The sequence below is a fragment of the Carassius carassius genome, chromosome 38 (assembly GCF_963082965.1).
Source record: "Carassius carassius chromosome 38, fCarCar2.1, whole genome shotgun sequence".
Lineage (NCBI taxonomy): Eukaryota > Metazoa > Chordata > Actinopteri > Cypriniformes > Cyprinidae > Carassius > Carassius carassius.
The window spans coordinates 25,063,182-25,085,058 of NC_081792.1; the positions used below are offsets into that span (position 1 = coordinate 25,063,182).

The window sequence follows — 21,877 nt, forward strand, 5'->3', positions numbered from 1 at the left end:
TCTTTCTACCAATCAGGCAAAATATGACTAATGTACAACGCAGAAAAATATAACGTTTTCCCATTATTAAAAATGATCTGGGATAAACAATTTCAAGCGTGAAAACCGTTTGTGACTCCACCTATCTACACAGACAGCGGTCAGATATGAGAGAGAGAGAAATAGAGAGAGGGGGTAGCCTACACGAAAGGGGCGCAGGGGTATAGCTAGCTGTTCCACCCGAACCTCACGAATGCATGAAGCTCTTGAACACTATCAACCATTATTTAAAATTAAAATATCAAATCATAACACAGGGACCCACTATTTGTTACTGTGGCGCTACTTAATTTGTCTGGCCAATATTGTTCAATATCAACATCTCAAGTTTCAGTAAGAGATATTGGAAAGTCGTGACTGGGAGAACCGATCCGTGGATCCGTGGAGATTTAGTTTGAGATTATTAAACCTCTCACGATGGCAGGTGTGTGGACTGAATTCTTGCGCTCTCACGAAACCTTGAGACTGAGAAAGCACCAAACTGGCCATTAACTGGACTTAGGTGGGCTGAAGGAGGTGTTTGTGCTGCACCTTGCTTTTAATAAGAAAGCATTCATCATTTCGAGTGAATTCTGCTGTGTATAGGTACGATCTTCCTCCTCCTCCTCTTCGTCACCTCCTGCGCTTCACCAAGGACAGATCCAAACATAACACCTGCACCTGTGGGGACATCATAAATGGAAGCTGATTTCTCACCAACTCCAAAGCACAATCAACTTTGCATCCTTGAAACAAGTTGCACAAGGCTTTGATTTCTGCCAAATCGTTTCATCACAGGTAAGCAAGCATGCATTTATTTACGCGCCACAGTATGCACGTATTTGCGCACACTTTGGTTAATTTTAAAATCAATTGCATGTCAGACTGGTTGTGTTTACCACCACATTCGAAGTGGTTATTATGTTAGGGAACAATTTATTACATGCAGCAATAATCAGAGCAAGTCAAAGTGCCGGAGAATTGCCTTATCGCGCGCGTGCACGGATGCTTTGGAATTTATTGAGCACAAACCTGTCGTGTGATAGAATACAAACAGGACAGGCTTGCGTTTGAATGTCAATGAGATGTTGCTCCTTTGTTGACTATAAATTCACTTGATATTAAAGCACAAAAGAAGTGTGATTGACAATCTGACACGCTCAACTCTGATCAACTTATTACAAAGAAAGGTAGGATCAGTACATCACTTAAAGGAAACAGGATATGCACTATGCAAACATATATTAGGTTTGCAACTGATTGCTTTTCTTTTATCATTATTGGGTTTATTGCCTTATATTTAGAACTGAATATATATATTCAGTATAAAAAATATATATATATATATATATATATATATATATATATATATATATATATATATAAATATAAATTTTAACGTTACTGGATTAATACAAATTTGTAAAACTCAGTTCATGTTTAATATTTCAGACAAATGTGGACACGTGGAAGTTGAAACCATCCTCCAGAAAATTTTTCAGGGTTTTACGACTTTTCTGGTTGACGCATTTCATCAAGGTGCTTATGTGTTCGATTTCTGTAATGAAATCCATTTATTCAAGCAAATACTTAAAACTGTTGAATATGAAGACAGTCATATCATTAAAATCATACAACAAAGCAATTGCAGTGACACAGTTTTATAAATGTTCTGTTGAAACCAGTTCAAGAGAGAAAAACACTGAGCCTTCATTAATAATTATATTCATGTCATATGAATAGCACAACCCTTCCTTTGAACACCTTTCATAATATGTGAAATGGCATTTACATGCCATTCTCCTGTTGAGAAAGAAACTTCTTGCAAAACTTAACACCTTGTTCTGTTCATCCGCTGAGTTTGAATCTGAATAGTGTAAAGCATCCATAGCAACCCATAGAGCAAAGCTGATTGGACGTGCTGAGATAAACATCTCATAGTTAATTTGCTCTATGTCTGTGAATGCTTTTGTCCTTTGCATCCTAACCAAGCCATTCAACAGTCTGGCTGAGCTCCAGAAGATATCAATGAAACCAAAGTGAGTACTATAAAAAGGAAATAGGACTTTAATTGTACGTGAAGGTGTGTTGGAAAAAAAAAGATTATATGAATGTAATCTTTTTACACTGATATATGTCACGGACATTAAATCACTTCGTTTAAACTTATCAGCAGTCAAGCTGACGGTGAGCCCAGACTGGTAAAATCCCTTCTGGTCTACACATAAATGCTGCCAAGACAAGAGAATCAAGGGAATTCATTCTTCCACAAGCTCTGAATTCCAGCATTATTATGTGCTTCCCTTGGTTACTTGGGCATTTATCTATGGATTTCATGGCCAAAATAACCTGGGGTTAGAGACTCGATCCATGTGGTGTGCTCCTCAATCAGATTACACTGAAAAAAAAAAACACAATAAAATTAAGCCCATTAATAACAATTATCATGCCACAACCTGACGGAGAAGGTTCGTTCTCCCATCCGATATGAGCATTAATTCAATTAATTTTATTGCATGTCATTAAGAAAAATGTATGATCTCATAAAGATTTATATACTGATGTAATCATTAGATTTATTATATTAAACTACGCTGATATCATCATCAGATTTGAGCTATGAATCAGATTTGTTGGACTTTACTATAGGGTCTGAAAAAAAAAAAAAAACAACAACATTGATTTCTCCATTTGCTGCTTAATTTAACAACATATTTAAAATCAAAGCAGTATTATTTTTTTAATGTAACTGTTATGTTGTGTTTCAGTCATTTTGACCTGGAGATGATTTTCTTTTTTCCTGAAAATGCGAGTTAATTTTATAGCATTGAACTAAAATGTACTGGCTTTGCTCACACAAGATATAGCATCTTGCCAAACATTTGTTTGAATCATTTTTTCTACATTTCTACACCTTGTCAAAAATGAACGAACTACAAAAAAAAAAAAAAAAACATTTTTTGCAAACTTATGTTTTAGATATTGTTACACAATACTGGGTTCAGTCTTTTCATTTAAGTTTTTTTTAATTGGCACAGGTTATGTATTTCTTTCTGGAACTGATTGATCATATTCATTTGAGCTTATGCACCTCAGCTTTTGAATCAACATTGCCAAAATTATCCACAAATAATGCTTTTTTTCCCTATTAAAACCTGAGGTACATAAGCTCAAATCAATGAGGTCTATGATCAATCAGCTCCAAAAAGAAATGCAAAACCTGTTCTTATTAAAAGCTGCTGAAAGACTGAATCCAAGATTTGGTGATGATGACAGATTTACAAGTAATTTTGAAACGGCCGGTCATTTTCGATCATGAACAACAAATTAGGTAAATAATTTTCAGCACAGCCAAAGAGTTAAATCAAATCATTTTGACCGCTTGTCATTTTGTTCATGTTTTACTTCTTTTGTGATTTATAGTGCACTGATTGCAGCGCTGTGCCTCTGGAGCAACCTTGGTTGAAGTGCCTTATTCAAGAGCACAGTAATGATGGCTCCTCTCAATAACTCTTCAGTTAACAGTTTTCCCCCAAGTGTCAAACCTGAGATGTTGACATAAAAACCTAAAATATACTTTGATAATTACACCTGAGGACATCGTGTGGCCTTAAACTTGAGTGAATGTTCATTATTCAAGCGAGACCTCTATGTTTTACTGATGTACTAATATCCAGACCTCTGTTCATTACCGTGGGCTGGTTCATTACCTTGACAGTTTCCTCTTGTCCAGCGAACACAGGGTCCCCGTTGCTTCCATCTGTTCCAGAGAAGAGGGAAAAACCATGATTAGTTTTTAATGTCATTTAAATGTTTTTTGTGGTTTTGGTCAACTGCTGTTGGTGAAATTTAGAAACCTGTGAACTAATTATAACCCGTAATGTTTTGTTTGGGGACTGAGAGAGACCGGCACATTTTTATTAGCTAAAGAACACATCTACACTCTCAGAAAAAAAAAGCTATAAGACTGTCACTTGGGCGGTACCCTATAGTACAAACTGTATATCTCTGTGCCTTTAACGCTAAAGAGTACTAGTAGTTCATTAAAGTTATATATTAGTATATGTGACCCTGGAGCACAAAACCAGTCTTAAGCTGCTGGGGTATATTTGTAGCAATAGCCAAAAAACATTGTATGGGTCAAAATTGTTTATTTTTCTTTTATGCCCGAAATCATTAGGATATTAAGTAAAGATCATGTTCCATGAAGATATTTTGTAAATTTCCTACAGTAAATATAATTAAACATAATTTTTTATTAGTAATATGCGTTGTTAAGTTCATCTGGACAACTTTAAAGGTGATTTTCTCAATATTTGGATTTTTTTGCACCCTCAGATTCCAGTTTTTCAAATAGTTGTATCTCAGCCAAATATTGTCCTATCATAACAAACCATACATCCATGGAAAGCTTGTTTATTCAGCTCTCCGATGATGAATCTGATGAAGATGTGAAAATGTACCCTTACGACTGGTGGTTTTGTGGTCCAGGGTCACATATATTATTACTTGTTTCAGTACATATTAGTACCTTTCGAAATGGTACCACCCTAGTGACGGGTTTTGTACTTTTACTTCTGAGAGTGTAAAATGAGATATTAGATTGATACGACATGATACAAAATGACTTGATATGACTTTGCATAAATCAACTTTGTGGTACTATCAACTATCATTTACACCGTCTCCAAATTTATTTGTAAATTTCTCTTTGATTTATGAAAAATGTGTCAATGGATAAACCAATATTTGGTGCCAAATCAGACAGTTGCCTAAATCAACTCAGTCACAAATGTGCAGCCTTGTTACCATTCTTGTGTAATGTCTGTGCTTGCATATTTATTTATTTATTGTTTCATTTTATTTACTTATTTACTAATAAAAAAACATTTCAAACTACAGTTTTCTGAAGATTGAGCTCAGGATCTGAAAAATGCATTTTTATGAAGTCCCGACATTACAAAGAATGAACTTTATTGACTTGCTAGAATCCCTCAGTTTAATCCACCTATGATAACAGATCTTGTATTAATTAGAATACATGTATATCTTTATCACACTGCATTGCCGCCACAACCCACCCAACCACTTTTTCTTGTTTCCATGGTAACAAAAGTTAAAGAATAGAAACCTAATAAACAAGATGTTGCCTCATTACACCAGCAGGAAGGGTACAAGAGGGCAAACACCGGGAGCAGACGTGCTTTATCTTAAAATTAATCTAATATGGCATTTTTGAAAACTTAGTGGTGTCCAGAGGCTCATAAGAACATCTCTTTCACATTCAAATGTTCAAATCATATTCATCATCATATCTAAGCCATAAAAGGCATAAATATATACTGCATTATTTATAACTGTTTTGCTGTGCAATTTATATTTATATCTTGCACTATAGAAGAGGGTAAACTTGCTAGTGACTCAAAAATGATTCAGAATCAAATGGCAAAGCTGAAAAAAAAAATTGTGAAAGAAACATATGTTAGATTTTATAATTAAGCGCTGGTTAAGACAAGCATCAGTATAACTATTGCTCATTATTTTTCAAAACCCTTAATCCTAACTATTAAAATTTGGCATGTAACTCGTCCTGCACCATATGTGCTTCAGATGTAAATGAGACCTCCAATTGTGCCGCTTGTTGAAAGGAGATGTACTGTTACGCTTCCAAGCAATCTGATTCAATGTATTTGATCTAACAAATAATGAAACGTGAAATAAAAACAAACAGCCTTACACAGAATGAAGAATCAGAGTCATATCTTGAGATCGGGACTAGAAACAATTCAGCCAGAACTGGATCGTGACTGTGGACTGTGAAAATATATATAAAATATATATAAACAAACACACATATATGTCAGAAAATACACCATACCAGCAACATCTAGTCAATTCTAAAGCTATAATTAATGCCAAACAAAGAGAACTATCCCAAACAAATGTAGAAAAGGCTCTTTAAAAACATACACCATCGGAAAATGTATAATAGAAGTAAAATACATAATCTTTGCAATGGTGTAGTAGACAAGTAAAGGAGATAGTCGGCATCTCTAAATAGAGATGAAAGCTCTATCAGTCTGAGTGAAATATGGTTGCGAAAGATTTTCCTATCAGCTGAAATTATTTATCGTTTCATCTTTTCATCCTCTTCCCTCAGGTAGTAATTTTTCATAACCAAAAAGACGATATCCATCACCTTTGACGCCATGCGAAAATTACTGTCACTGGGAGTTATTGATGTATCTGAATTAATGAAGCTAGAAAACAGAGCCACACCTCTGAAATGTTGAGTTCAATCAGGATGAATTGCTATCTAGACATGCCCGCCTCCTCATTGCCACCACAAAACCTTATGCAGATTCAATTTCTTATGTAATATGTGACTCTGTGCATTGTATGCTTCTGTTATCAGAGGTATTAATCGTGTAAAAATGATATTTTTCATTTTCAGTGTTGTTTATTTTGTATTATGAGTCAACGAGTCAATGATATTCATGTCTCTTTTTCAGGTAGGGAGAAGATACCGAGATGTGTCCACAATCAACGGCAGACATATTTAATATCTCAACCAACTAAACCACACAGGGTTGTTATAAGAGCGCTTCACCTCTCATAACCCCGTCATGTCTGGGGTTATGCCTATATTCTTGTTCCTGTTAATTCCTCTGGCCCAAACGAGCCCCAGGTACACCCCGCCTCTGGCCGGATCCAAGCGGGAGATCATCATAGATGGAGACCTGGTGATCGGAGGGCTGTTCCCCGTGCACGAGAAGGGCAAAGGGACGGAGGATTGCGGTAAGATAAATGAAGAGCGTGGGATCCAGAGGCTGGAGGCCATGTTGCTGGCGCTGGACGAAATTAATCAGGACAACCGTATCCTGCCTGGTTTGAAGCTAGGAGCCCATATACTGGACACCTGCTCCAAAGACACGTACGCACTAGAGCAGTCGCTGGAGTTCGTGAGGGCTTCTCTCACAAAAGTTCATCAGCCAGGCTTCATCTGTCCCGATGGGTCAAATCCTGTGCCAGACGAATTGCCTCTGGCCATCTCTGGAGTGATTGGAGGATCATATAGTGATGTTTCTATACAGGTAAGGTGGACAGTACGGCAATCTAAATGTGGTGACTAAAACTAAAACCATAAAATAAAATAAAATAAAAAAAATTGTATACCTGAAATAAAATAAAGTGACACAAAATAAAAAAAACATACATGTAAACTTATTTTATTTTGGTTTTAATGTTGCTTAACAAAAATAACCGTTAAGTTGGTAAAAACTGGTTTTACCTTGCAAGAAACTAAGTAAATCTCATAGAACTGTGAAGAAAATGACCAGTCATATTTCACCCCAAAAATTCAGAAAATAATAAGAAAATTAAGCCTGTTTTATAACCACTGAAATGCTTTTGCATTGTATTTTCATAACAGTTAAGCACATTCGAATCTTATTGCCACAATGCAAAAACAATAATATATTATTTAGACTGTAAAGAACTGGTTCATGAATATTAGGTGATGTAACAATCCCTCAGCAGTTAAAAGGCAGGTAAGTGGGTACAAGCAATGGTAAATTACTGCTTCTGCATATATTCATTACATTACCAAAGCAAACAAAGACTTCTGATTGGTCTTAAAATCTTTGTATTATGCAGCTGTCTGCAATTTTGTTTTGCGACTCTTACAATAAAATTTGAGTTCACTGAACTTTGAAAAGTGGTTACTACACCCCTGCAAAACATTTTGTTCAGTTTATTGTCTAAGCTCAGCCTATCATTAAAAAAGTTTCTCAACTTCTCTAATGTTTATTTGCATTCTCACACAAAGACATGGATATGAAATACGAAAGTGTTATCATAGCAGTAAATATAATATACAAAGGAAGTACTTCTGACCACGTCTCTTTTAGTTACATTACACTCAACTCCTCCCTATCCAACCGAAACAACATACACATCTGCCCATAGCTCTGTCAGCACAATAGATTCCTCTGTACAGACTGACCTCCTCCTGAGTGAAGAGCCCAGAGACTCTGAATCTACAGCTGTTTAATTACGCTTCTCTGCCTTTGGGCAGTGATTAGCATGAGATGACTCAGTGCTAATTGCCCTGCGCTCATACTTTATACGGTAGGAATCGTGGCTTAATTGTTAAGCCAGTTGTGCTGGAATTTACATTGCTAACTGCTGTACACACATATAAGCCCAACTTCAGCACAACAAAGAGGGTTTCAAAATGTTGGGGGTCATATTATATGAAATTACATTTTCATATAATTTCATTCATTCGTTCATTCATTCATCATTTACCCACTATCATGTTGTTCCAAAATAGCTGCTGAACACAAAGATATTTATAAAAATGTTGGAAAGCAAACAGTTGATGGTAGCCTTTGAATTCCATAGATTGGAAAAAATAAATGAATAAATACAATGGAAGTCGGTGGCTACTGTCAACTGTTTGGCTACCAACATTCATTAAAATATGTTCTTTTGTGTTTAGCAGAAGTAAGAAACTTATACAGGTTTGGAAGCAAAATTTAACACAATTTAAATGTTTAGATGAACTATCTCTTTAACTAAACAAATTAATATTATAAAAAAAAACTTCAACAATTGAATAATGCTAAAATAAAAATTATAATAAATAATCAATATGATTAATTAATAAATTAATGGTTGATTTTTTTTTATTAGAAATGTTGCCTTGGCAACTGAATGAAATAAATTTAAGTTGAATTAATAAAATAACTAAAATAAAAAAATTGTAAAAAAATAATTCTAAATAAAAAAACGAATAAAAATTACAAAAGCGCATAAAAACTACTAAAATGTAAACCAAAATAATACAAATGAAAACTGAAAATCTAAAAAAGCTCATTTAAAATATTAATATATACTATATATAAATTAATACTAAAAACACTATTCGCAGACAAAAAAAACAACGCATTTATTAAAACTATAAGCTGCAAAAATGTACATTTTAATGTCAGTTCAGTTAGCCCCTGATGGTAGATCCCTGAACTTCACTGAGATGGGGTCAAAAAGCATTTTACAATTTAAAAACTTTTGGAAACTATATATATATATGCCAATTCTTAACCACCCCCCAACCATTTCCTGTGACCTCCAAAGTGGTTAATCACATAGCAATTTCGGCACAAGTGATTGTCATAAAAAACTAGAAGGAAAAATTGTTTTACTCCTAGGACAATATAATCTTCTTGTCTGTCAACTTAAGTATATATTAAAAAAAATATAGCAATAACTCTATACAACAATATAGCAATAAAATGCTTTTATGCACACAATATATTGTGCAAAGAAATACACATTTTATTGTTTCACTCTTGTGGGAAGGATGTCAGCAACCTTTCCAACAGTGCTGGCCAACAGGGGCTCGACAAGGCCTGCCAAAGCCCATGCCACCTGTCCAGCACTGGGGTGAAAGAGCTTTGAGGGGTCTTCAGCAAACCTGGAGCTCATACAGCCCAGTGGTAAATGAGAGACGCTCTTGGCAGCGAACCCAAACACAAGCATGACACAAATGAACATGAATATAAAGGAGATAACACACACAGTAGCACATGTCCTCGCCGGTTTTCTCACACCTGTTTTTCACCCATTGCCATCTGGATTGTAAAAATGGTAAATGGTAAATGGACTGCATTTATATAGCGCTTTCAACAGACCACATGGCCATCCAAAGCGCTTTACAATTTGCCTCACATTCACCCATTCACACACTCATTCACACACCGACTGCGGTGTCAGCCATTCAAGGCGCCATCCAGCTTGTCGGGAGCAGCTGGGGTTAGGTGTCTTGCTCAAGGACACCTCGACACTTGGTCAGGTGGAGCCGGGGATTGAACCACCAACCTTCCGGTTTGTAGACAACCTACATGAACCACTGAGCCACTGCCGTAAAACCAAATCAGGGCTTACATATTACCATTCATCGGTACAAAGCTTAATGTGTGTGTGGGTAATGGTGGCGGGAGGCAGAGCTATATCGAGTGCTGGAGTGGGTGGTGGTGATGAGATTGGCAGACTATCCTGCTTTTTTTGTGAGTGACAGGTCCCTAGAGAGGGAATAAACAAAATCGTCATAGCTTCACAACTCACAATGCACGTCATTCACAATAGCTTAATTGTCTCATGGTTAAATTCGTATTCATAATGCACATCATTACGAGCAAACATCTTGGAAAATGTGGCCTGTATTTTGTTTTATTATTTAGATTATAAAAGACTAGTTCATCCAAAAAATAATCATTTCTTTCATTTTGTCACTTTCAAACCAATCTAACCTTTTCATAACTGAATTAAAAAAGCTATGACTAGTCTTAAAGAAAAAAATTTGATGAATAACTTTTTAAGACTAGTCTAAACAGTTAATGCAACCAACCGTTGGTCTAAATGATTCATTCACAACGATACTGAGGTTCTCGAGTTCAACTCACTGGATTGGCAGATCATGAGGGAATAATGCCTTAAATTGTGGTGGTCATGAAAAGCTATCATTTGATTTCAGGAATAAGTCAAATGGGCCACTTTGCGATCTTTTTTTGAAGCTTGAAAGATCTGGTCCCCATTAATGTTAAGTAATGTTAGACAGGTTTGCAACGACATCAGGGTGAATAAATGTTTTTTTCTTTAGTTAACTTACAATCTGAACTGAATGTTTTCATGTCAGATAGCACTAATTAAAAAGACAGAAAACAGTTTGTTGAGATTTTTCTGTATGTGAGACATTTGGAGAGTTTGGCACATATTGAGCTATGTATTTGGATAATGCCAAACAATCAATAGCCACCATGCTCCTTTCATCTCTGGCACATTTTCTCTCCCCCACAAGGTGACGGAATATATTATCATATTTCTCCAGCACAGAATGGGTGTGTGTGAGCATAGAATTATAAATAATAATCACATGCATGAAAAGTATGTGACAAAATGGTATCCTTTGTGAAATTGGCTGTGTGGAGCAAGTATTGTTAGACGATGTGAGTCTCTTAAGGTGAAGTTGTTTGCCACGAGTCACTCTTTGTTAGTGTTTCTGTATTATTAACACACTGTGCTGTCTTCAGAGTAGGTGTGTGTCTCAAGGTCACTCATATGGAGATGTCTGCTGTGGTCTGAGACACTGAAAATGTTAATAGGTTGGAACTGCATGTGGTTTTCTTGGGATGCCAAAACAACAGAAAAATAACGCTTATAATTAATGCCATATAAATGCCAAATCATTTGCATTCCCACATAATTAGAGAATTAGAATGATAATATAATTAGCACTAATTGAAACAAACCAATTTCAGACCACTATGCATACCATGTTTATTTATTTGTCATGTTTAGTCATTTACAGTTCTTTAGCTCTTACATTTAGTCATTTTGCAGACACTTTTATCCAAAGCGACTTGCAATTGGGGGATACATAAAGCGATTCTTCTTAAAGAGGCAAACAGACACAGGAAGTGCTTGCTATACCAAGTTTTAGACAGTGTTCAAATAAGTACAAGCTAGAAAGACAAAGAATAAATAAAGATATATATATATATATATAGAGAGAGAGAGAGAGAGAGAGAGAGAGAGAGAGAGATGAATGGTGAACGAGAATGTTCTGGAAAGTAATTTTAGAGCCTCTCTGTGATGGTACCACGAGGCGTCGCTCACTAGCGAATCTCAGACTTCTGGAGGGGATGTAGATTCATAATAGTGAGTGAAAGTAGAGGGGTGCTGAGCCTGTGGCTGTTCTATTTACAAGCATCAATGTCTTGAACTTGATCCAACCTTTAGCCAGTGCAAGGAGATAAAGAGAGGTGTAACATGGGCTGTTTTGGGCTCATTGAAGACAAGTCGTGCCGCTGCATTCTACATCATTTGTAGAGGTTTGATTGTGCTTTATGGAGTTCCAGCCAGAAGAGCATTGAAGTAAGATCAGAATTAGGTCTGAGTCCCATGAAACTATAGCCTGAAACGAAAGGCTCAAATGAAAGAGATAGGAAAACAGGACAGAGGTAAAAAGCTGTATTTTCCCCCCTCCCACACTCAAAAGAATGTTATGGGACACCTTGCACTTACCAAGTTTGCAAAGGTCATCTGGAGGTCACTCATTCATTCGGGAAATGGGGATTTAATTTATGACAAAGCAAGGTATAAACTTATTTCTTCACAAAAAGGAGCAAATTCAGTAAACAGTTGCACCACTTTTGTGCTATGTATTTTAGTTAAAAAACCTGCACCTTATTCCACAATTGCCCACAGTCCCTTGTGCTAAATATACTGAAATAGTATTGATTTAATTTTTTTACATTAATTTTTTAACATTTTAATTATTTTCAAAGGAAAACATTCTACAACCCGAATTCCGGAAAAGTTGGGACGTTTTTTAAATTTTAATAAAATGAAAACTAAAAGACTTTCAAATCACATGAGCCAATATTTTATTCACAATAGAACATAGATAACATAGCAAATGTTTAAACTGAGAAAGTTTACAATTTTATGCACAAAATGAGCTCATTTCAATTTTGATTTCTGCTACAGGTCTCAAAATAGTTGGGACGGGGCATGTTTACCATGGTGTAGCATCTCCTTTTCTTTTCAAAACAGTTTGAAGACGTCTGGGCTTTGAGGCTATGAGTTGCTGGAGTTTTGCTGTTGGAATTTGGTCCCATTCTTGCCTTATATAGATTTCCAGCTGCTGAAGAGTTCGTGGTCGTCTTTGACGTATTTTTCGTTTAATGATGCGCCAAATGTTCTCTATAGGTGAAAGATCTGGACTGCAGGCAGGCCAGGTTAGCACCCGAACTCTTCTACGACGAAGCCATGCTGTTGTTATAGCTGCAGTATGTGGTTTTGCATTGTCCTGCTGAAATAAACAAGGCCTTCCCTGAAATAGACGTTGTTTGGAGGGAAGCATATGTTGCTCTAAAACCTTTATATACCTTTCAGCATTCACAGAGCCTTCCAAAACATGCAAGCTGCCCATACCGTATGCACTTATGCACCCCCATACCATCAGAGATGCTGGCTTTTGAACTGAACGCTGATAACATGCGGGAAGGTCTCCCTCCTCTTTAGCCCGGAGGACACGGCGTCCGTGATTTCCAACAAGAATGTCAAATTTGGACTCGTCTGACCATAAAACACTATTCCACTTTGAAATAGTCCATTTTAAATGAGCCTTGGCCCACAGGACACGATGGCGCTTCTGGACCATGTTCACATATGGCTTCCTTTTTGCATGATAGAGCTTTAGTTGGCATCTGCTGATGGCACGGCGGATTGTGTTTACCGACAGTGGTTTCTGAAAGTATTCCTGGGCCCATTTAGTAATGTCATTGACACAATCATGCCGATGAGTGATGCAGTGTCGTCTGAGAGCCCGAAGACCACGGACATCCAATAAAGGTCTCCGGCCTTGTCCCTTACGTACAGAGATTTCTCCAGTTTCTCTGAATCTTTTGATGATGTTATGCACTGTAGATGATGAGATTTGCAAAGCCTTTGCAATTTGACGTTGAGGAACATTGTTTTTAAAGTTTTCCACAATTTTTTTACGCAGTCTTTCACAGATTGGAGAGCCTCTGCCCATCTTTACTTCTGAGAGGCTCTGCTTCTCTAAGACAAAGCTTTTATAGCTAATCATGTTACAGACCTGATATCAATTAACTTAATTAATCACTAGATGTTCTCCCAGCTGAATCTTTTCAAAACTGCTTGCTTTTTTAGCCATTTGTTGCCCCCGTGCCAACTTTTTTGAGACCTGTAGCAGGCATTAAATTTTAAATGAGCTAATTAAGTGGATAAAAGTGTAAAATTTCTCAGTTTAAACAGTTGCTACGTTATCTATGTTCTATTGTGAATAAAATATTGGCTCATGTGATTTGAAATTCCTTTAGTTTTCATTTTATTAAAATTTAAAAAACGTCCCAACTTTTCCGGAATTCGGGTTGTATTTAAATTAGGCTCATTACAGGTTACCCCATAACTATGAAACCCATTGCTATTTGTCTGGGGCAATTAGCATTGTTCTATTGCCACACACAGAGCTGATGATAAACAGAGAAAAAATAAAAAATAAAAAAAGACTACAATTTACATCATTAATGGGGGTTTTTATATAGATGCATGCATAATTACTTTAAAAAAATGCTAAAGCTAAACTGCTAAAGCTCAGGTCTATACAAAGTGTGATACAATGGTTGGATAAAATTGCATTATACAAAAGTATTTACTGCTTAATGATCAATTATTTTTATTTCGTTGCAGGTTGCAAACCTTCTTCGACTCTTCCAGATCCCACAGATAAGCTATGCTTCCACTAGTGCCAAGCTCAGCGACAAATCTCGTTATGATTATTTTGCCCGAACTGTCCCACCAGACTTCTATCAAGCTAAAGCCATGGCTGAGATCATACGGTACTTCAACTGGACCTATGTTTCTACTGTTGCCTCAGAGGGAGACTACGGTGAGACGGGTATTGATGCGTTTCAACAAGAAGCCAGAGTACGCCAAATCTGCATTGCAACTTCAGTAAAAGTTAGCCGTTCAGTAAACAGAGGAAATTATGAAAATGTTATTCGCTCACTTCAGCAAAAAGCAAATGCCAAAGTGGTAATCCTTTTCACCAAAAGCGAAGATGCACGAGAACTGCTGTCTGCCGCAGCCAGGATGAATGTTAACTTCATTTTCGTGGCCAGTGATGGCTGGGGAGCACAAGAGAGTGTAGTCCACGGCAGCGAGAAGGCTGCTAACGGGGCTTTCACCATTGAGCTTGCCTCATACTCCATCAGGGAGTTTGAGGACTATTTCACCAAGCTAACACCAGATTTGAACACACGGAACCCATGGTTTAGGGAATTCTGGGAGCACAGGTTTGGCTGTCATCTACACGAACAAGGCTGTGCCAGTAATAGCCTGAGGAATGGTTCATTTAAGCCAGAATCAAAGATCATGTTTGTTGTGAATGCGGTCTATGCAATGGCCTATGCCCTACACAACATGCGACAAGCTGTGTGCCCCAATACCACAAAGGTTTGCGATGCCATGAAGCCAGGCAATGGCAAGCGGTTCTACCGGGAGTTTATTCTCAAGACCAAGTTTGATGGTGAGTAGAGTTAATGACCAGTTGAGACCTTTCGTCATGTTTCTTGCCATAAAACATTTCCTCCCAACCTATGAAGAAGCTCTTGAATTATCTACCTAAAATGAGTCTTAATGCACTAAAACTTCATTTGACACTCAGATCAATGTTGTCTCTCACTGAAAGTATCAGATATTATTACATTTACAGACATGAAACCTTCTAGATCAAATTATCAGGGCTCTAACTGGTCTCTAACAGAATGCAATCTCAACGAGGATAATCAGGGAATACGTTTACATGTTCAACAATAATCCGATATTAAACACGATTAAGACAAAACTCTGATTACAAATCTAGCATGCAAACCGATTTTTGATCACCTTATTCTGGCTAAAGTCATATTTAGAGTATTCCAATTTTAGTCACATGTAGTATAGACATGTACACACCTTTAACTATTACAATCGTGTAGGACTTTGCCGTTTTGTGCTACAGGATACACACGGCAGTGGTCAACCATTTGAAGGCAAACAAAACAGCATGGCTCCAAGCAATAAGGCACATCATATCCGTCATTGTCTGTTTGCACGTATAGCATCACATAATTAACTGCACTTGAAGCTTTCGTAAAATGAAACACCCAAATCTGTATAGTACTGAAGAAAACTGTATGTTGATACGTAAAATTCAGGAGGGAACGTCAGATGGCTTTGCTTGGGAACATAATGATGTGTGCCATTAATCGATCTATGTACTATAACATGTAAAACGGAAACATGAAAGGAATATTCTAAAATGTTGCACACACTCTCTAGCTTCAAGCCACTATAAAAAGTAATGTCTTTAAACCTTTTTCAGCCCCTTTCAGGCCTGCCGACACTGAGAATGTGGTCCGGTTCACCTCATTAGGTGACAGCCTGGGCCGCTACAACATTTTTCACTACCGCCAAGAGGAAAACAAATTTGTCTACCGGAAGGTAGGCTACTGGGCACAGGACTTAGTGCTCAATATCAGTGTGGTGCCTTGGGCTTCTGGAATAGTTCCGACATCCCAGTGCAGTGACCCATGCCAACCAAATGAAGCTAAAAGTATGCAGCCTGGGGATGTGTGTTGTTGGATTTGCATCCCATGCCAACCCCACCAATATCTCCTAGATGAGTTTACCTGTATGGACTGTGGATTTGGAGAATGGCCCCTTGCTAACCTGACAGGGTGCTATGAGCTTCCAGAGGAGTATATCCACTGGTCAGATGCATGGGCAGTAGGACCCGTTACTATCGCCTGTCTGGGGATGCTGTGTACGCTTGCCGTGGCTGGGCTTTTCTTACGAAACAACGACACTCCAGTGGTAAAAGCTAGCGGTCGAGAACTTTCGTACATCCTGCTACTTGGTGTGCTTCTGTGCTATGCCATGACCTTCATTTACATTGCGAAACCTTCAGCGTTTGTATGCACCCTGCGACGTCTCGGGCTTGGCACCTCCTTTGCTGTTTGCTACTCAGCTTTGCTGACGAAGACCAACAGGATTGCTCGGATCTTTGGTGGGGCAAGGGACAGTGCCCAACGACCACGGTTCATCAGCCCTGCCTCTCAAGTAGCAATCTGTGCCGCACTTATATCTGCCCAACTGTTGGTCGCTCTTATCTGGCTGTTGGTTGAGGCACCGGGGGTAAGGAAAGAGGTGGGTCCAGATCGGAGGGATGTGGTGACTCTGAAATGCAACAGCCTGGACTCAAGCATGCTGGTGTCCCTCACCTACAACTGCATTCTCATCATCCTCTGCACATTCTATGCCTTCAAGACCAGGAAGTGTCCAGAGAATTTCAATGAGGCCAAGTTCATCGGCTTCACCATGTATACCACCTGCATCATTTGGCTGGCCTTTCAGCCCATCTTCTACGTCACTGCCAGTGATTACAGAGTAAGTAGAGCCCATATTTAGAATCAGGTTTGAAGGTGAATGCCAGTCTATTGTAGTGATATCTTTTCCTATGGTCACCCTTGAGTATACCCAACAGAGCAAATTTTAGGATGTCTCCCTTATCTAACAAGATCCAATATTTGCAGTTTACTTAAATAAAAAGTTGAATCAGGTCTGCTGATTAGAGTAGAGGTGTCCAAGCCTTTTCCTGGAAAGCTACCTCCTGCAAAGTTTTGCACTAATTTAACCCTACATACCTGTTTCAAAGACCTCGATCATCTGGTTTAGGTGTGTTTAATTAAGGTTGGAACAGAACTTTGCAAGACAGTTGCCTTCCAGGAGCAGAACACCACTGGATAAAGTAGATATTATTGCAGAATTCTTCAATTTCTGGTCTTGCAGAATTTAGTTGCTGATCAAACACATGTATTTTACAAACAATCTCAAAGACCTTAATTTGCTGTATCAGTTGTGTTTGATTTGGGTTGAAACAAAACTCTGCAGGACAGTGGACCTTCAAAAGCAGAACTGAAGGACTCTACATTAGGGACTCAGGAGACAGTGTACAGTGCATGTGAATTCCAAGACAGAGTGGGAACCACTGATCTATTTTGCATAGACACACTTCTGAAAGGCATATAAGTACATCAAATGCTTTTTTTCCCTTTTAGTTTACACAGTTCTTAGCCCAGGGATCTCGAACCCTGCTCCTGAAGAGCTACTGTCCTACAGATTTCAGTTTTCAACCATGCTCCAACACACCTGCCTGTAATTTTAAAGTAACCCTGTACACCTTAATTAGCTGGTTCAGTTGTGTTTGATTGGGGTTGGAGACTCTTACCTTAAGCCCGGCTCACACTGTACAATTTTGGAAATGCTAAAAGATTCTTATAATACTAAGTAAAAATCTTATGTCTTTGATCACTGGTTTGACATGTTCACCAACAGGTGATTAATGGCTGTTGCAATCAACTTTTTCCTCCAATTAAATTCTGTCAGTGTCAGAAGATTTCAGACACTTTCCTGTAGTGTGACTTCTATGACGACCATCAAACCAAGACCCAATAGGAGCGCTGAACCTAACACAATTAGCGCGACAACTTTAAACCACCTCAGTGAACATGTCAAAATGAGTCAGGTGGACAGTAAAACAAGAAAAAAACACTGAGTTTATTTATTAAGGGGCAGGATGTTTAAGCTTGAATAACAAAATTACCTCAAGTTCCCTCTGTAGAACTGGAAGTCCATAAAGTCCTCGCTTTCCCAGCCATGACTTTCTCCACACACGTCATCTTCGTTTTTTTTTTTTGTTTTTTTTTATCAAGGCATTTAATTAACAAAACTAACACTACATATTCCTTTTGTTTGCTAGCTACCATTATAGCAAGGGAACGCTGGTCAAGGTTTGATGACGTAAAACTCTGGACAAGTCTTCTTGCGTACGTCTGTTTTGGTCGCATCTTGACAGTCTGACATTATGACAACTGAGATCCTACAGTGTGACATGGGGATCATGTTCACATAATGTGACAAGCAACAATCGCAAAGGACTATTAGAAATTGCAGTGTGAGCCTGGCTTTAGCTAGACTAAGTTGCAATATGGACCAGACTTTATGCCTGTAGATAAAGGTCTGGCTATACAAGGCTGTCTTTACTGTGACTCTTATGCTAAAAGAGATACTTCCCAAACCTGCACACATTGATCCAAATGGACATATACAGTTTTCTTGTAAACTGCAACAAAAAGCAATACACATAAAAAAGTAGTAATAGCTATAGGTTTGTCAGTCTATGCAGTGAATACCTCTACTACCACAGGGCATGTTTAAGGACATAATGCTAATTACAAAAGGCAGCTAAATAGGAGTGGTTCTATGATTTTTGTTTTACTGAGAAAACAGAAACAGTCGACAGATATGCCAAAATATACTTTTTAAGATTCTGTCTTCTCGTATAACTCAAGAGTCAGTTTAGTCTTGGAAGTTTTCTGCAAGTAATCACACCAAACATGAGATTACTTTTAGAGCTGGCCTCTGGCTCTTTTAACCAGACAAACTCAGTGTGCCAGCTCAAACACACAGCACATCGCTGTGAATGTCTAGTCGATACAGAAACACTATCTGAGGGATGAGGGCTGCTTGTCACATGTTATCAGGAGACTCTCATCACTGAGGGGCAAGAGATGTCAGAGCACAGTTAGTGACACGGTAAACACGGTCATCAAGAATTCCCCCTGGCTAAAAGTGGCAATCCCTGCACTCCAACAGCAAACAATTTAACAACACAATCACACAGAACCCACAAAGAAATACACACAGATGCATTTGGTGCTGTCAATATTAGTGCTGCTGGAGTGCTGTGTCATCCAGTTAACCTTTGGAGGGAGAGGAGATGGGACCTAAAGGTTAAGTGTCAGGAAACCGATTTAAGTGATTTATTTTACCACCTTTGAAACATAATGGATTGACTTTTTGGCTTGGGATGTTCTCTGTCTGAATAAACCCTGCTCCTGAAAAGACTGTCCTGCAAAGTTTATTTGTGTCCTGCTTCAACACATCTGCCTGTGAACTGATCCTGAAGACCTTGGTTAGCTGGTTCAGGTGTTTAATTAGGGTTAGTGTAAAACTTTGCAGGACAGTGGGTCTCCAACAGCAGGGTCGAATAGATCTCTAAAAATAATAAGGAAAAACAATTGCTGTCTCTTATTTGAAGGATGTGCCATCCAGAGGTTACATTTGTCAGCCACATACATCATTGAAGCTGACAAGTAGCCATTACATTTCAAAGAGAGAAAGAAATTACAATAATTTACACCTCACAACAAAAAATAACTGTACATTTTATAATGGCTACTTTTCAGAAATGAGACATCCTTGATGTTTGATGACAGTGTGGCCTGTTTTTGCCTTAAAGTTTAATATGACTTATAATTTTTTAAAACTTTAGATCTCCCAATTGTCTTTATATCTCATATCTAATGCTTTTTTTTCTTATAATAATAACTTTATATCTTGGCAGTGTGTCTGTAAGTCTCACATATTTAACTATTTCTCACCAGTATCTCAATATTGGACTTTAAATCTCACAAAACGACTTTATAACACTGATATAGATAATACAACCATACACAAAGGCAACAAAAAATATTATATTTGTTATTACCAGATGTTATTTGGATGTAATACTATGATAGTATTGGTAAGTACCAATGTAAACACAATGATACATGAATTTAGTAATCACCATGGTATAAAGCAGATGCAGAGTAGTAAGAATGAATACTGAATGTTTTATCAAAATCAGGTCATATTTCACCTCAAATCTTCTTTATGGTCCTAAAATAGGCTTCATTTTAAGCAAATGTTTCTGGTGAGATCAGAAATTTTTATTTACATTAAAGGTTTGAACAGAGTTGCCCAAGTATTGGGTAACAAACGTATCTGAACATGTTTAAACTCTCTTCATGCTGATACAGGTGCAGACCACTACCATGTGCATCTCTGTCAGTCTGAGCGGCTCAGTGGTACTTGGCTGCCTCTTTGCCCCCAAAGTCCACATCATCCTTTTCCAGCCTCAGAAGAATGTGACCACTCTGAGGGCCAAAGACAACCGATTCTCCATCGCAACCACCGCACCGAGCTCCACCTACTCACAAGGTAGCCACATTCACTCCAAAAGCTTAAGCTAATGGTTATTGGTCACTATTCATTTGCCTTTTTCTGGTCAACAACTTAATAACAAACTAACAACAAACTAAATTTCCACAGCTTCAGCCTCTACCATAGTGCCAACAGTGTGTAACGGGCGAGAGGTGGTAGACGCTACGACATCATCGTTGTGAAGATGAACTTACCATCTAACCAATTTTATATCTCATCATCAGAATCAGGAATTGAATGCAATTTCTCTTCATTTGATACTCCAATTGAGTATTTGCAGTCAATCGCAGTTCATCTCCTGGAAAATAGAAAAGAATAAAAGGTGTCCCAAGTGATTGTGCGGTCACCTCTATCTTGACCAAGCATGTTTTTTGTCTTTCAGTTACACAACAAAGCTATTCTTTATGGTCAAGAGCTTGGAAAGGACAAGGACCATTGTAAATGTGATTATAAATCCCATGTGCCAATGTACTAGTCTAGTAGATTTAAAGCCACCTGACACAGGATTGGAAGCTATTTTTAAGAAACATGATGTTGAACATGATGCTGGACTTGGCAATATGTGCCCCAATTTATGTACACTATAAAAGAAATTGACTAGTCTTAAATAATATTAACCATAGACTTTTAGAGTTCTCAGTCTTTATAACTGTATTTTGTTGGACTTCAACGAGTCACTGTTGGGGAAAGACATGATATACGAATGTTTAAGTCTCGTGATTACTGCAACCACAGGACCTTGAGCACCAATGAAACTTGCACAAAATATTACTTTTTTTTTATGTTCCCCATGGTATGTGATTTTAGATGCTGTATTCCCAGTAAACTGGAGACTGTAACCAAGGTCTCATTTTTGTTTGGTGGTAAAATAGTCCAATTTCATTTGGATAGGAGTTTATCGTCCTTTTAGTGTTGTGGTAAAAAGTCTCACGTTTGGTCCTCATGGAATAGTTTAGGTGTCATTGCAAGATGAAAAAAAAACTAACTATATTCTGTATTTCCCTTTTTTGAACTTGCATTAAATTCTTAGTGGTGAGTTTTGGAAAAAAGTAGGTAACATTACAGATGTTTTAATGTGAACTTTGGTGATATACAGTGTTATACTTGTAATATATGTAAATAAATTATTTTTTAAAAATAACTGAAGTCTTCATTTGGCTCACAGCTTTATCAATAAATG

General features: G+C 37.7%; 1 protein-coding gene across 4 annotated transcripts; it reads left to right on the forward strand.

Moving 5' to 3' along the window:
- Positions 1-172: 172 nt before the first annotated feature.
- LOC132119622 (metabotropic glutamate receptor 2-like) lies at positions 173-21,838 on the forward strand. 4 transcript variants are annotated; one of them, XM_059529745.1, is made up of 7 exons: positions 173-541; positions 625-816; positions 6,531-7,112; positions 14,299-15,136; positions 15,974-17,037; positions 20,514-20,694; positions 20,806-21,838. In XM_059529745.1, exons 3-7 carry the CDS (start codon positions 6,645-6,647, stop codon positions 20,877-20,879), a joined length of 2,625 nt encoding a protein of 874 aa, XP_059385728.1. In that variant the 5' UTR covers positions 173-541; positions 625-816; positions 6,531-6,644; the 3' UTR covers positions 20,880-21,838. The 4 variants fall into 4 exon arrangements, with proteins under 4 accessions (XP_059385728.1, XP_059385729.1, XP_059385727.1 ...); XM_059529746.1 differs by having other exon boundaries at positions 173-463; XM_059529744.1 differs by having other exon boundaries at positions 173-816.
- The last annotated feature ends 39 nt before the right edge of the window (positions 21,839-21,877 follow it).

Coding starts and splice junctions, on each gene's coding strand:
- LOC132119622 (XM_059529744.1), top strand. CDS start 6,645: ATGTCTGGGGTTATGCCTATATTCTTGTTCCTGTTAATTCCTCTGGCC. Junction 7,113..14,298: donor ATAGTGATGTTTCTATACAG/GTAAGGTGGACA, acceptor ATTTCGTTGCAG/GTTGCAAACCTTCTTCGACT. Junction 17,038..20,513: donor TCACTGCCAGTGATTACAGA/GTAAGTAGAGCC, acceptor ATGCTGATACAG/GTGCAGACCACTACCATGTG.